We start from the raw sequence: 15136 nt of genomic DNA, 5'->3' as shown, positions 1-15136 counted from the left end.
GGGCCCCGAGTCCCTGCCGCCAAGGGGTCCCAGGGCAGCCCCCCCCCAGCTCTGAGGTTCTTGCAGGGGAGGCGAGGGGAGGCCCCAGGGACAGGGCTCCATCTCCCAGGTGCGGGGCTGTGGGCAGGGCATGATGCAATAGACGTTTTACCAAGAGTCCTCTCTTGTCTGGGGCTTGTTTCCAAATTGGACACAGCTCTGTGGATTCTAGCGTGTCTGGCTGGTGAGCAGACAGAGCCCTTGCAGGGCCCCTGCGTGGGTAGCCCCACCCGAGCACCCAGGTACATGTTGTAGGCTCTCGTGTCCTCCTCAATTTACGGATAAGGAAACTGAGGCTCGGGACGGCAGGTCCCTGCTCAAGGTCTCCCGTCAGCAAAGGGTGGAGCGGGGGTCTGAGCCCCGGCAGCCTGACCCCTGGCTTTCATCACGCAGCTTGTTGGGGGCACAGCCTGTGCCCCTCTGTGGAGCACGTCAAAGGAGCAGCCTCCTCTCGGCTCCGAGGGGTGGGTCCAGGGATCCCCCCCCAGGACCCAGTGGACCAGTGGTGAGGGGGGCTGACCCCTAAGAGGTCCAGAGCTGCCCTGGTGGGGATCAGCTGGGCCCAGCAAGCCTGCAACTACTGTCAGTGAGTGAGTGACAGCTGCCACTGGGCGGGGAGAGCCTGCCCAGTTCGCCTTCGCAGCCTGATGGAGATTCCTTTATACGCATTCCTCTATTATAAAGAGCACTTTATAATTACAATGCTCCAGGGCTGACCAGGCTCAGAGGTAAACGTAGCTACAGGCCGGGAGGGACTGGGACCCCCCCCCCCCCCGCTTCCTCTTCTCGCACCTGAACCTGGCCCCCTGTTCCCGCCCCACCCTCCGGTGCCCTTAGCCCCCTCTCTAGCTGGGAAAATGAGGCCCGAAGGGGAGCTCTCGCCCCAGCTTCTCCTAGAGCCACTGCTGCAGCCAGGGGGTCCTGAGTGCCCTGGCCCTTGGCCCTGGGGGAGCGAGTTGGAGCTTGGCTTCCGAGCTGGGTGGGTCCCTGTGGTTGGTTGTCAGGGAAATCTGCTTTGGGGTTTTCTCAGATCCCAACCTTGGAAGCCAAGCTCAAGTTCATGGATCCCAGGCCCTGAAATCCCACCGGCTACGATCGGGGCTGTGAGTGTGCTGCAGCTCACTCTAGGGCAGGAAGGTCCCCGTGAAAGGTGCCCAGGGTTCGGTGAAGTGGGCAGTCAGAGGCTGTTGGGGGAAACACGCAGTGGCCTGGAGGCAGGCTCCCCCAGGATCGCAGACCTGCCCAAGGCGAGGTGCCCCCTTCCTCCATGGGTCCCCGTGTCGTGAGGGGGCAGCCAGTGCCTCCAGGGCCTCGGAGAGGATGCACCAAGGTGGTGCTGATGTGATGGGAGCCGCCATGTGCTGTGGGGTCAGATGTGTAGAAGCAGCACTCCCTGCCCCAGACACTTTGCTGGATATTTACAGGTTCCAGGGAAAACCTCGATGGCAGCCAACTGTACTAAAAGCTGAAAAGTGACCACCCCTCGTGCCCAGGGCGTGCAGGTCCCCGGGGGCTCCTCTCCTGCTGGTCGGGAGTGGAGTTGATTTAGTGAAGAGACGCACTCACTGCTTCCTGGCTGGAGGGCGTGGCTTTGCCTGTGGTCCTGAACTGGGGACTTACCTGCAGCTGCCATGGCAGGAAGGTCAGAGACAGGAGGGCCCATCCTCAGGGCTCCCGTCGGGGCTGACACGATGGCCCTCCGGAGAGGCCACCTTGAGTATCTGCTTCAGCTGCGGCCACAGCCTGGCCTCCCCTCCCGCCATCCCCCCTTCCTCCTGCCGCTGGTCCAGCCCCAGGCCATCTGGAAGCTGCAGGGCGCTGGGGGAAGGAATTGCCCACACTGGACAGTGGTCATGTCCAGCATGGTGGGCCCACAGGCAGAGGCTCCTGGACTGTCCTGTGAGCGGAAGGTGCCCACTGAGCCTTGCAGTCACCGTGCTCACAAGGCCAGGTCGGCTCAAAAGGCTGCAAGTGGGATGGGGTGAGCGTAGTGGGGACCTCCTTCCCCTGGCCGTCAAGGGGGCCCTCCCGGGGCTGGGCAGAGCTGGGCTGGCGGGCAGCCTCCCCACGCTGCACCGTGCCGGGCAGTTCTGAGGCCCGGCCCACAGCCCTGCTGGCTGGGTTCTTGCCAGAGTGCTCTCTCTGTGAGGCCAGCTGGGGGATGCCCCTGCGGCGGGGACGCCGGGCGGAGGGGCCACGTTTGGACCTGGCTGAGGCTGCTCGGGCTATCGACGCTCTTCGTGCCCCGGGAGCGGGAGGGGTGACCGCTGGCGGGAGTTCTGGGGCTCCCTGCAAGCCCGGCCTGTCCCGAGGGCTCAGAACATGTACTGCTCACCCCCTCCTCAGGGTCTGCGGGTGGCCGGATGTTGGGCCTGGGTTACGGAACAAGGACCAGATGGAGGCCCAGGCTCACCTCACCCTGCCCGTGAGGGTGTCACTGCAGCGAAAGGAAGGGCCAGGCCCTGGGCAGCTCCTTCCGTCCTGGGAAGGGGCTTCTGGCTGGGGCCAGAGTGCAAGTGATAACAATGGGACCCCCTGTGTGCAAGACCCCCTCCCCCACTGCTCATGGGGGGCCAGGGGATCGACAAGGCCCTTTGGAGTCGGGACTGAGACTCATCACACGGCATCTTGACAGAAAAGGGGGGGGGCGGAGCAGCCTCCTTTATCTGCTGGCCAGGCACCGGCTGTGGCCCCCCTCTGGAGCCAGGGGGCCCCCGGAGCCTCCAACCACCAGGCCCGCAGCCAGGGTGGGCCACTGGCCGTGGGTTTCCCTGTGTGTGGACCCTCACTGCCTTCTGAGCGTGGGAGCTCTGAAGCAGGCTGGGGTGATGGTCACCCCCCAGGCCGGTCACCTCCCTGACACCTGTCAGAGCCCCCCATGCTCCTGGCCACTCTCTGCTGAGTGAAGACACAAGGGCTTTTCTACGGTGAGTGAGGGTCTGTGGCCTTGGGGAGGTCCTCAAAGGGTCCATAACCCAAGAGAGGAGAGAAATGTGGGTGTGAGCGCCCGCACATGCACACACACACGCACGCACACACGCACGTACAGATAGCAGATAAAAGTGGTCCATGAAAAAAATCAGTAAAAAAAATAAAGCCCCCACCGCAGGCCCCGTCTTCCAGAATCTGTTGTAACAGATTCACCCAAGCTGGTTAACGGTATTTGCGGTTTGCAAGATGCTACACGTCCCTGGAAAATGACAGACAAGTTATTATCACCTCTCCACTCTCCTTCTGCCCAGACCTGCCCGTGCTGGGCACCCAGCTGCAGGGGAGCAGGCGCGAGGAAATTAACAGCCACCACGCCGCGCCCGCCACCCTCTGCCCACCACCCCCTGCACCAGCCCTGCCAGGCCCGAGGCTCCCAGCCAGGCTGGGCCGGGCCTATCGTGGACTCGGGGGGTGGGGTGGATCGGAGGAGAGGAACCGGGTGGAGGCAGGATGGGCACACACCAGCGTCTGGGCAAACCATTTCCTGCAAACACGAAGGAACTCACGCATCCCCGAACAGGCAAGTCCTGACGGCTCTGTGTCAACCGCCGAAGATAAATAAGATTTTATCAGCTCGGAATCTGTTGAAACACATCCATCTAGCGGTTCTAGGGAAGGAGAGGCAGGAGGGAGGGAGGGCGAGAAGAAGCATCGCCACGTGACCTTTTTTACAAAACAGATGAGGACCCAGGCGCCCTCCTCCTCCCTGCTCCGTGCCCCGGGGCGGCCTGAGGCCCCGGAGCTCTGGGAGGAGAGGAAGGATCTAGGGGCGGGGGTGGGGGGCTCCTTCATTCCCTCCAGGTCCCACCCTGCCCCCAACCCCAGGTTTGGCTATCCAGGCCTACCCCCTCTCCCTCCCAGGCTTCCTTCCTGCCCTGCAGCCCAGCGGCCGCAGGTGTCACCACCTGATGCTACCAGGGTGGGGAGACCTCAGGCACCCCTCCCTGACGCTGCCCGACTTGGGCCAGGCTGGGCGTCCGTGGGTCCAGCCCCTGCTGCGGGGCTGGGGCCTGACCGGGTGTGTGCCCAAGGGCAGCGTGAACAGCCAGCTGAGGGCAGTACTGGGCTGGGGACACTACTAGGGGAGCGGGCCACCCAAGGCCGTCGGGGGCCTTGCCGGGGCGCAGAGGGAGGGGCCTCCTCTGCCCATGCTCATCGCCAGCCAGCCGGGGTGAGGCACCCCAGGCAGCTCTGCGCTCCCAGCCGAGCCGGCTTTCGGCTTTCGGCTTTCGGAGGGGCGGTCAGGCGGCCGCTGCCCTCGGTACCAGGGACAGCTCCCAGCAGCTCCTCCCAGGGGCGGGGCGTCCACAGCTCCGGAGGAGGTGGCCAGTGGGTCTGGGGCAGGCAGGCCAGAGGGAAAGGCTGCGCTGGTGGGGGCGGGGGCTCTGAAGCCACGTGGCGGCGATCAGGGAGCCTGGGGAGGGGGCTGCAGCTTTGCGCCTCCCAAGGCTGCGCCTGGAGCCTGGCTCCATCCATTCCCTCCTTGGGGCTGCCTGCGGTGGTTGGTCGACGTTGGAGAGGGGACTGCGGGGCCAGCATGCCCTTGGCGGCCCGTTCGGCTCCATCCGTCCCTAACCACAGCCTTGGACTTGAACCCACTGCTCCTGCTCACACCGGAGGCCAGGAGCCACCTCACCTGGAGATGAGGAAGCACAGGAACACGTGCGGGCGCTTCCACAGTGGGCAAGGTTCAGGGGTGTTACATGTAGCGGCACATCACAGGCCAGCGATCAAGACGCGGGGGGTGTCCAGTGGTTTAAGGCATCCCAGCTATCAAACCCAGAGCCAAAACTGCAACACAGTGGCCAGGCCTCCGACGCCTCTCCCCTTGCTGACCACCCCCCAGCCCAGGCCAGCTCTCTGTGGGTCCTCTACACGCTGCCCCCCCCCCCCCCAGCCCTGGTCACCTCATTCGCTGGACCCTCCGCAGGCAGGTGGGACACCTGCAGGGGAAGAAACACCCTTTGGAATCCACCAACGCTGCAGGAGGCCCCGGTGAGGCTGCGTGGCATTCAGGCGTGAGCCTCCTGTAAGTCTAGTTTCTTCTGGGGGCTGAGGGGCTCTGTCCATTTTCCTTGGTGAGCCGAGGGGCTGGCAAACACGAGGCGCTCAACAAAGGCTTGCCGAGTGGACGGCTCTCGGGATCCCAGCCTCTCCTCCATGACTGCTTGTGTTCAGGTCCCTGGAGTCCAGCTGAGGCCCGCCATTCCCTGTGGGGCCCTCCGCTTCCAGGAAGTCCCCTAAGTAGGCCCCTGGAGCTCCTCCATGACACTCACCAGACAGTTTCCTCTGGAAACTAACTGCACCCTTGTCTCAGGTCAGGGACGGGTCCCGAAGCCTCACACATGGTGGACAAGAGAGCTGGGCGCTAAACTGGCAACTGGCGTTTGCTTTGGGCCGGTCTACTGCTGCCCTGGGCACGGCCCTCAGGGCAGGACTCAGCTCAGGATAAGCTCAGCTTATCTCCCAGACTGGTGCTTTGGGGAGTGAAGGGGCAGCATCTATACCGGTGGGGACCCAGGAGGTCAGCGGTCACCTCCCTGGGAAGTAGGACTGCCCCCCTGTGTGGCCCGAAGCCCACTGAGGGCCCACCTACACCCATGGGGGGTGTCCCTTCCTGCCGAAGCGGGGTCGCGGGCCCAGGTGGATGGGGCACCCAGGAGGCGACAAGCCCTGTGGGCATCCAGTTCCCTTCCACGATAGGGGCCTAAGGGGGCTCGTCCTGAAGCCACTGCTGAGGGAGTTGGACAGGGTCCCAATCCCCCAGGACACCACTAGGGAGATCCCAGCTCGGACCCGAGCCCCCTCAGACCCCACCCCAGGTCAGCATTTCCAGCTGGGTTTCAGCTCATCAGAGGAAGGACATCTCGCACTTCTCAGGGCCAAGGGCTCCGAGGCTCTGAGGGTCCATTGTGTCCCTTGGTGGCCAGAGGGTCAGGGTGTCAGGCCCCAGCTTCCTCAGCAAAGGTGGGATCAGACCTGCTCGTCCTCTGGTCTGCAGCAGCCCCGCCTCCAGCCTCAGTTTCCCTGACAACCATGGTGGGATGCGATGGGGGGCTCTCCAGGACCCTGTGGCTGGAATAACTCTGAGTCCCCAGGGGCCTGTGGGAGGCCCAGGGCTGTGGCATGACAGGCAGCATCCTGGGACTCTGAGACCCTGATGTTCCCCACTGTCCCTGGGGGATGGGGCCATGAGGAGCCCTGATGTATCCCCCCAGCCAGCTTGGAAACGAGTGGGCACCCCTGTTTCCAAGGGACCCTTCCATCAAGGGTCACTTTGAACTCATGAGAGCCGGCCTGGGTCCTCGGGTGGGCCGCCTGGACCTCTGGGCGCTCGCCCTGGAGGCCCCTTCAGGTGGCCTGAGAGTCATCTGATCCTCCCTGGGTCAAGGCCTTGGGCTGGGGGTCCTGGGGCTTCAAGGTCAAAGACCCCCACCCGCAGTGGCCAGAAGTAAGCCAAAGGGCTGGCCCCTCAGAGGATGGTCCAGGGAGTCCCTGTGCATGTTTCCTCTGTACAGAGGGCAGAAAACCTAACTCCAGGCTTTTAAAACCCGAGATATGAGGCTGTACCCTCCCCCCTTCAAACTACTGCAGTCTGGGGGCTTAAGGTTCATAGGCTTGATGCACTGGACCTGGCTCCCAGCCCCTGTCCCAGCCCTGCTCTCCAGCAGCTCCTTCTCACCATCCTGGCCTTTACTGTCCTCATCCATAAAATGGACCTAATGGTACCTACTTCTCCAACCAGTGAGATCCAGGTGGATAAGCGCCTCAGCCTGGCCACATGGGGCACTCAGAGCAGCTGCTCTCACTGAGCCCACACCAGCCAGACACTGATGGGTGGGTGCAGGGGAGAGGCTCTTTGAGGGAAGGAAGCCCAGAGGTGTTCAGCCGAGGGTCAGGCATGCGGTGGCCGGGACTCCTGGTGGGGGACACAGCGGGCTAGGGTGTGGAGTTGGGACGGCCAGCCTCACCGCGGTCCCCACCCCCTGCAGTATTCTCCTTTGCTAAAGAAGCTTTACTGCCAAATCGCCAAGACGTGCCCCATCCAGATCAAGGTGTCCACCCCGCCGCCCCCGGGCACCGCCATCCGCGCCATGCCCATCTACAAGAAGGCGGAGCACGTGACCGAGGTCGTGAAGCGCTGCCCCAACCACGAGCTCGGGCGGGACTTCAACGAAGGTGAGTGTCCCTGCCCCACCCACTCCTGCGCCCAGCGGCCAGCGCCCCAGCCGGGAAGGAGAGGGCTGGCCCGCGGCCTCCTTCCTGGTGGCGGCAGGTCCGATGCGAGGGGCTGCTGCCAGCTCTGCCTGGGGCCTTGGGTGCCGGTGCCCGCAGGTGAACGGGGAGCGGGGCTGCTGAGCCAAGTGCCCCGGGGGCATGAGGGCTGCCGGTGGATCTGAGTCCCACTGGGAGGCCCGAGTCCCCTGCGATGCGCCCGGCACAGGGGCGCAGACCCCAGCTGGCATCTCTCTGAAGCGGCGTCCCCTCTTGGCAGGACAGTCTGCTCCCGCCAGCCACCTCATCCGCGTGGAGGGCAACAACCTTTCGCAGTACGTGGACGACCCTGTCACCGGCAGGCAGAGCGTCATGGTGCCCTACGAGCCCCCGCAGGTAGGGGGCAGGGCTTCGGGGCAGAGACTCCTCGGGTCACTTCCCAAGTGTCCCCGAGCTGTGCAGATCCTCCCTCGGCCTCATGTCCATCCCTCCCTTGCCTGTGGGTGGGGCTCTGACCACCTACACTGCCTAGCTGCAGGGTGGGGGGGGTCCCCTCTGGCCCTCTCTAGGCATCCACATCCCTCGCTTTACAGTGGGGGGTGGGCCTGCTGACCCTTGGGCCTCAGCCCGGCCCTGCGTCCCCTCTTCCTGCCTGTCTGTTTTCCACGCCCTGGCCTGGGCTCTGGGGGATGGAGGGGCTGAGGTCAGGAGGAGTTAGCCCGGGTAGAGCTGGGGGGCCGCGGGGAGAGGAGAGACCTGCGGTCGGGGCACAGCACTGCAGGGCCCGGAGGTGCGGGGGAGGCTGGGGGGGATTGTTGCAAGAGGTGGGCGGGGGCGGAGAGACCCTGGGGGTCTGACTTGGACCTGAAGGCAGCAGAAGGCTCTGGGGCTGATGTGCGGGCCGGACTGGGGGGAAAGCTGGGGTGGAGAGAAGTCGGGGTGGCACCAGCCAGGGACGGTGGGAAGGGGGTGCCAGGATGGCAGGTGGAGACCGAGTCCCAGCAGTGCGCCTTGTGGGCCATGCTTCCCAGGGTGGGTGGGTGATGGCGAGCCCTCACCTTTCCTCTACCTGGGTCTGAGACGCCCACCCCCCACCCCCCTCAGAATTGTACCTAGTCCTCCAGGCACCCCCCTCCAGGCCCCATCACTGTACCTGGTCCCTCAGGACCCCCAGGACCCCCTGTGGTTCCCTAGGAACAGCCCTTTCATTGGCGGGGCCGGGGAGGGCTTACCACCCTGCCTTCCCTCCCCCCCCCCGAGCCTCACTGGCACCTCCAGGACCAGGAAAGCAGGTCTCTCCCGCCCCCTGGTGGCTGCCACATGCCAGCAGTTTTGTGAAAGGCCCGGTTTCCTAAGCCATCATCCTGACCCAGAGAGACCGTGACAACTGCCCATTTTGTGGTACTGGGATGCCCACTGGTCAAGAGTCCCGGGTTCACATCTCACTGTCTCCACAAACTCCCTGGAACAAGTGTGTGTGCTGGGAGCCCACTCGGACGGCTCTGGTCCCTCCCTCTGCTAGAGCTGTGTCATGCACCCCACTGCCCAGAAGAGCCCACAGTTTGCAAAACACACACCTGTGCCCACAGAGGCCTGTGCATGTGCCTGCTCACACCCAGCCTCCGGCGCCAACCCCCAGCCTGTGCCGGGGCGGTGGCTGGAGCAACCAGACCAAGGCTCTCTTGGTTCCAGAGCCAGCAGAGCACAGGGCGCTCACTGTGCCGACCGTGTGGCTGGCTGGCTGGATAGGTAGGTGGACGTGTGGGTGGGGGATGGATGGGGGATGGGTGGATAGACAGCAGAGGACCACAGGACAGGGCCCAGCACCCCCTTGCCTACCCAGAGACGCGAGGGGCAGGTGCCTGGAAGCCCAGGAGCCCCCAGCCCCGCGGACTGGGGCCCACGTGCTGACAGCACAGCTTCTCCCTGCCCCTCCTGCGGCAGGTGGGGACAGAGTTCACCACCATCCTGTACAACTTCATGTGCAACAGCAGCTGTGTCGGGGGCATGAACCGGCGGCCCATCCTCATCATCATTACCCTGGAGACGCGGGAGTGAGTCTGCCGGACGCGGGCGTCGGGGGGCACTGGGGCAGGGACTTGGGCCTGTGCTTCTGGGCTGCTTGCTGGAGAGACAGGGAGGCCATGAGCAAGGGGAGGTGCAGGCCCTGCAGGCCACGTGCTGGGAAGGGCTGCTGGGGCAGGAGCTGCCTTGGGAGGGACGCAGGGCACCTGGCGTCCCAGAGCAGCTGGGCACTCAGCCCTGAGCCCTCGGCCCGTCAAGGCCGGTCCTGTGGGGTCCGAGGTGGGTGGGGACGGTGGGCCCCAAGGCTCACGGTCCCGGCTGTGCCCCTGGACAGCGGACAGGTGCTGGGCCGCCGGTCCTTCGAGGGCCGCATCTGTGCCTGTCCTGGCCGAGACCGCAAGGCGGATGAAGACCACTTCCGCGAACAGCAGGCCCTGAACGAGAGCGCTGCCAGGAGCGGGGCTGCCAGCAAGCGCGGTGAGCAGGGCCGGGCCGGGGGTGCGGGGCTGGAGGGCCACCCTGGAACGTCAGAGCCAGGCCACCCTAGGACACAGCTGGACCTTTCTCGGGGCTCGGGGGAAACGCACGAGCCTGTGTCCGGGGGACAGAGCCAGCCCCGCCCGCGTGGCCGCCCCCGGTGCCCTCCGTCCAGTGTGGGTGGCCGCCCGTGTTTGCTCATCCGAGTGGGTGACTGGTCTCCGGGCCTGTCCACAAGGGGCACCTTGGGAAGGTCGGCTTGGCTAACCTGCGCGTGGCCCCTCCTCCCTGCCCGCTCACGAAGCTGCCCCACCCCGCCCCCTGGCAGCCTTCAAGCAGAGCCCCCCTGCTCTCCCTGCCCTGAGCACCAATGGGAAGAAGAAGCGGCACGGGGACGAGGAAACCTACTACATCCACGTGAGTGTGCCGCGTCTGCGGCCCCCAGGCTGGGGCCCCAGGGTGGCAGGTGCAGTCTGGCACATCTGAGAGCAGAGACCCCGAGCTCTGCAGGCTGCAGGGTCTAGAAGGGAGAACCAGCTCTCAGAGAGAGAGAGCTGTCCTGACACAGCTCCCAGTGCAGGAGTGTCGCTGTAGATACAATGGTACAGCGTGTGGGGCAGTGCAGGTCTCCCCACCGCCGGGGAGGGCACGTGCCAGGAATCCCACGCTCCCAGAGCCTGGCAGGCCCCAGCCACATCACCAAAGTGAGTTTACAGCCTGTGGCGTGATGCGGCCATTCCAGCTCGGATAAAACCCCACCTGCTCTGCTAGGACTGGTCTCCGTGACGTGAGCTTATCATTTTTTGAGTCTTTCAAGAATGAGTTCCAAAAAAAAAAAGGAATGAGTTCCTTGTTCTAAAAGCCCCGTATTTGTCCAGCGCCCCCGCATCCCAGCATCCCAAGTGTGCTGAGCTGTGGAAAGGGGAAGGTGGGCAGTGAGGCAAAGTCTCAAGGGTAGGAAGGGGTGGGCGTGGTTTGTGCAGACAGGAGACCCACCCACCAGACTCCCCCTGACCTGCTTCCTGGGAGAGGAAAGTAGGGTTAGGGGACTCCCGGCCCGTGGGGGACTGGGGAGCCCCGAGAAAGGAGAGGCGCTTCGCCACGCGGGGGTGGGGCTGGGGCTGGGCGGTGCCCACACGCACCTGGGCAGAGGGTCCACCTCTCCGTGCTCAGGTGCGGGGCCGGGAGAACTTTGAAATCCTGATGAAGGTCAAGGAGAGCCTGGAGTTGATGGAGCTGGTGCCCCAGCAGCTGGTGGAGTCCTACCGGCAGCAGCAGCAGCTCCTGCAGAGGCCGTGAGTGCTGCCCCTCCCGCCCCCAGGCTGCCCGTCCTGCCCAGCTGCCCGGGGGAGAAGGATGGGGCAGGGCGACCCAGCAGGGACGGTGCCAGCAGCACCAGGCCGCGCTTGGCATCTCATCCCCCGGGAGGCCTTCCCTGAACTGCGGCGTCTCAGCCCAAATGTCTCCCGAGTGAAGGCAAGGGGCGGTGGTGGGAGAGACGCCGACCCACCAAGAGCAGGGCCGGTTCCAGGGGCCCCCACCCCCTCCCACCCATCGCCCGGGTCCTGCCTGGCCACCGTCCGGCAGGGAGGCTGGGCGCGGAGGCGGGCGCTCTGACACCTCAGCGCAGGGCGGGGCCTCCAGGCCCCTGCAGCAGGGGGGCTTTACATGTGGAGGTGCTTCTTACAGACCCCAGCTGTCCCTTCCAAGCAGGAGCCACCTGCAGCCTCCGTCCTACGGGCCAGTCCTCTCGCCCGTGAGCAAAGCGCACGGGGCTATCAACAAGCTGCCCTCCGTCAACCAGCTGGTGGGCCAGCCTCCCCTGCACGGCTCGGCGGCCGCGCCCAGCTTGGGGCCCATGGGTGAGTGGCGCGGGCAGCGTGGCCGGGATGGGCGGGGAGGCCCAGAGGGCGGGCCTGGCTCCAGACACCCCAGCTCAGGACCACGCGGGGCTCTCGATGGCTGCTCCCTCCAGCAGCTTCCGCCCAGGAACAGGAGGCACGGCCACAGACGGTCTCCTCTGTCCACTCCCGGTCTTGGGGAGGGCCGAGCGTTACGAGCCTCCCCCGCACAGCCTGGGACACCCGGCCCGGCCCCCTCTGACTGTCCCGTCCCACCTGCCTCCCGCCCAGGCCCCGGGATACTCAACAACCACGGCCACGCCCTGCCGGCCAACGGCGAGATAAACGGCGGCCCCAGCTCCCAGTCCATGGTCTCGGGATCGCACTGTACCCCGCCACCCCCCTACCACGCCGACCCCAGCCTGGTCAGGTACGTGGGCCGCTGCCGGCCGCTGCCACTAACCCACTAACCTCAGCCCTGGTGGCTCCTGGTCGCCTGGCCCCCAGCCCGGGGGCGGTCTCTGCCTGCTGCCCCTCGCAGCCTGTGCTCTAGCGCTCTACCGTCTTGAGAACAGACAGGGGCAGAGGGATGTCGGGAGTGAGCATCCAGCAGGTGCTCGGAGGGAGAGCAAAACAGCCAGGGGTTCCTGGAGGCTGTGCCCCGGTGAGCGGCCACCGGTGGGCAGGGGCGACCTGTGGGGTGGCCAGTTCCCACCCAGACGGGCCGCAGGGCTAGGTTCTTGGAAGTTCATGCTGCTTTATTTCCCCGATTCTCTCCGCAGCTTTTTAACAGGCTTGGGGTGTCCAAACTGTGTCGAGTGTTTCACCTCCCAGGGGTTACAGAGCATTTACCACCTGCAGAACCTAACGATGGAGGTAACGGCCCCGGCAGGGCAGGTGCAGGGAGCCCACCCCCAGACCAGCGCACGGCCCCGTCCGCGGGGCAGGGAGCTTTCTCCCCTTGCTGGGGCAGTCCCTCCGTGTCCTGTCCTCCCCGTGTAAGGGAGGGCTGGAGAATTTGGAAAACCTTCCCACCGGCAGCCCGATCTATGTGCTGACATCCGGCTCCATGCGGCTGGACGGGACTCGCCGGGGCCCCTCATTTGGACTTGAGTCTTGTCTCCTGTGGCCCGGCTGCCTTTGATCTGGGGGACTGGCTGTCTCCAAGGCACGAAGAAGTGCAGAAGGCGAAGGCCGGAAGGGTCCTGGGGCTGGTCTAGTTCAGTGCCATTTACACAGGGAGAAGCTGCGGCCCAAACTGCTTGCCGTGCACGCACAGCGACTGAATGTCTGGTCCAGGATGTGCGGGGTACAAGTGCCCCACCCTTGGCATCCTGACCCCTGACCTCACAGCCAGGGCTTGTCTTTAGGTTAAACAAGAGTCCCAGCAACGAGCACTCGTAGCCTGGTGTTGCCTTGAGTGTAATGACTATTAGCCAGAGCCCGGGAGACACAGCTGTCGGCCGCATCCTGGGGGGCTCCAGCTCAGCGGGCTGGAGCCTCCGCAGCCCCTGCTCTGCAGCCGGCTCCGGGTCAGAGGCCCGTCCAGGCTCGTTCGTGCCCAGCCAAGGCCACAGGGCAGAGATGCGGGTTTGCCAGAGGGAGCTGGGGCCAGTGGCTCAGAGGGCTGCCTTGTTGTGTGTCCACTAATGCCCTCCCTAGGGAACAAGCCCCTTGCTCCAGGCAGCTAACCCCTGCTGGGCTAGCTCGGTGCACGTTAACCCTGCCTCACCAGCAGATGCTCTGCCTGGCCGGCGGGGTGGGGAGGGAGCGGGCGACAGGAGCCTGAGGATCTGCTCTGCCCTTGGTGGGGGGGGCGCCCGCCCTCTAGGTCCTGGCGTGCGGGGAGGAGGGAGCTCCATCTGTGCTCAGGGCCCAGGAGTGGCCTCAGCACCGCCCCCCCCCACCCCCCCGTCCCCACAGGTCACTTCTTAGCTCTCCTGCCACCTGTCTGGGGCAGAATTCAGTGCGGCCAGACCGCCAGGCACAGGGCGGGCCCAGCACTGCCCCTCCTCCGACTGCACCATCTGCTTCCCCCGTACCGCCCAGTGCCCGGACAGGTGGCCCTTGGGGTGTGGGTTCCTCGCCTCCCTCCTGGTGGTACCACGATGGCTGTGCGGGGGCAGGCGGAGCCCCTGGTGGGATGGGGAGAGGGCAGAGCCTGCCGCTGAGCCCTCTGACGGGGGCGGCCGTGTGCGCTACGCTTGCAGGACCTGGGGGCCCTGAAGATCCCGGACCAGCACCGAATGACCATCTGGAGGGGCCTCCAGGACCTGAAGCAGAGCCACGACTATGGCGCGCAGCTGATCCGCTCCAGCAGCAACGCGGCCACCATCGCCGTCGGGGGCTCCGGGGAGCTGCAGCGGCAGCGGGTCATGGAGGCCGTGCACTTCCGCGTGCGCCACACCATCACCATCCCCAACCGCGGGGGCCCGGCTGGGGGTGTGGGGCCCGACGAGTGGGCCGACTTCGGCTTCGACCTCCCGGACTGCAAGTCCCGCAAACAGTCCATCAAAGAGGAGTTCACGGAGAGCGAGGCCAACTGAGGTGGGGCCGGCACATCCAGGGCCCCCCTGACCCGGTGCTACCGACCCAGAGAGCAGAGAGCCCCGGGAGCCGCGCTGGATGTCTGCTTCCTTTTTGTCACCAACTGCCTTGGGAGGCAGGACCTCTGGGCTGTGCCAGGAAAGGGACTTGGGCAGGGGGATGCCCCTGAGGAGGGGCTCCGGGAGCTACGCTGAGGGTGCGCGCCCAGGACCCATCCTCCAGGGGTCCGGGGGGCCTCCCCCTCCCTGCCTTGCCTTCCTGGGGGCTCTGCTGACCGACTGCCAAAAAGTATTTCTCGATGTCTCTGGCTCTGGGTAGCAACACGGCTCGGTGCTTGTACCTAAACACTCCTGTTTTCGGGTCAAGGTTCCAGACTACATCTCTGCCTGAGGCTGTCCCTCTGCTGGTCTTGAGGGTCAGTCTGCCCTTGCACACCTGACCGCTGGTGCAAAGCCCACTGCAGCCACCTCCCACTTCCTGCCCCAAACAAAAACCAGAGTTTCACTGGAATCGGGGAGGCAAGGAAACTCCTGGTCGGCGGCCTCCAGCCAGCACCCGTGCCAACACCGCGGGCTGCAGCCCCTCTCTCCAGTGGCCCTCTTAGCATAGACACGGACAGCAGGCTCCCCAGACCACTGGAAAGTGTCAATATTTGATAAAATGATGCCCTTTTCTACATGGTGGGTGAGGCTTTTTTTAAATTAACTTTGTTCTTAACATTCACGTTGGGTCAGCCTAGCGGGATGCCCGTCTTCCCAGGCCTGTGTAAACAAGATGGGCTAAGAAAGCCGAGGGGCAAACCAGGCGGGGTCCACACCAGGCAGGGGTAGGTCACTTGCTTCCGCGTGCGGGATGGGAGGCAGGCATAGGAGGGGAGAGCCCACCGCCTGCAGCCGTGGCCCCACTCTGCTCCCTGGGAGGCCGGCTCTGCGGGAGAGGCCCTCCTGTCCTCGTGGGGACAGCACTGAGGCAGGTGGAGGGGGTCCAGGCCTTTACGGGAC

The 15136-nt window shown here is 65.2% G+C and overlaps 1 protein-coding gene across 5 annotated transcripts in view; it reads left to right on the top strand.

The window, feature by feature from the left end:
* Positions 1-14245, top strand: part of TP73 (tumor protein p73) — a 67518-nt gene extending 53273 nt beyond the window's left edge. For 3 of the 5 annotated variants that reach the window (XM_089901895.1, XM_089901893.1, XM_089901894.1), the window contains exons 5-14: positions 7023-7209; positions 7526-7641; positions 9190-9299; positions 9605-9747; positions 10076-10164; positions 10921-11042; positions 11437-11609; positions 11880-12018; positions 12371-12464; positions 13799-14245. In XM_089901895.1, coding sequence (XP_089758021.1) covers positions 7023-7209; positions 7526-7641; positions 9190-9299; positions 9605-9747; positions 10076-10164; positions 10921-11042; positions 11437-11609; positions 11880-12018; positions 12371-12464; positions 13799-14134 — 1509 coding nt within the window. In that variant the 3' untranslated portion in view covers positions 14135-14245. The remainder of the gene's footprint in view (positions 1-7022; positions 7210-7525; positions 7642-9189; positions 9300-9604; positions 9748-10075; positions 10165-10920; positions 11043-11436; positions 11610-11879; positions 12019-12370; positions 12465-13798) is intronic. The other 2 variants (XM_022598252.3, XM_089901896.1) reach the window with 2 other exon arrangements.
* The last annotated feature ends 891 nt before the right edge of the window (positions 14246-15136 follow it).

This window comes from Delphinapterus leucas, chromosome 1, assembly GCF_059928025.1.
Source record: "Delphinapterus leucas isolate spDelLeu-1000000601 "Yukka" chromosome 1, BTC_Dleu_Yukka2, whole genome shotgun sequence".
In the NCBI taxonomy this organism is placed as follows: Eukaryota; Metazoa; Chordata; class Mammalia; order Artiodactyla; family Monodontidae; genus Delphinapterus; species Delphinapterus leucas.
Note: the sequence above shows the minus strand (reverse complement) of the source record. Positions and strands in the feature narration are given on the sequence as shown.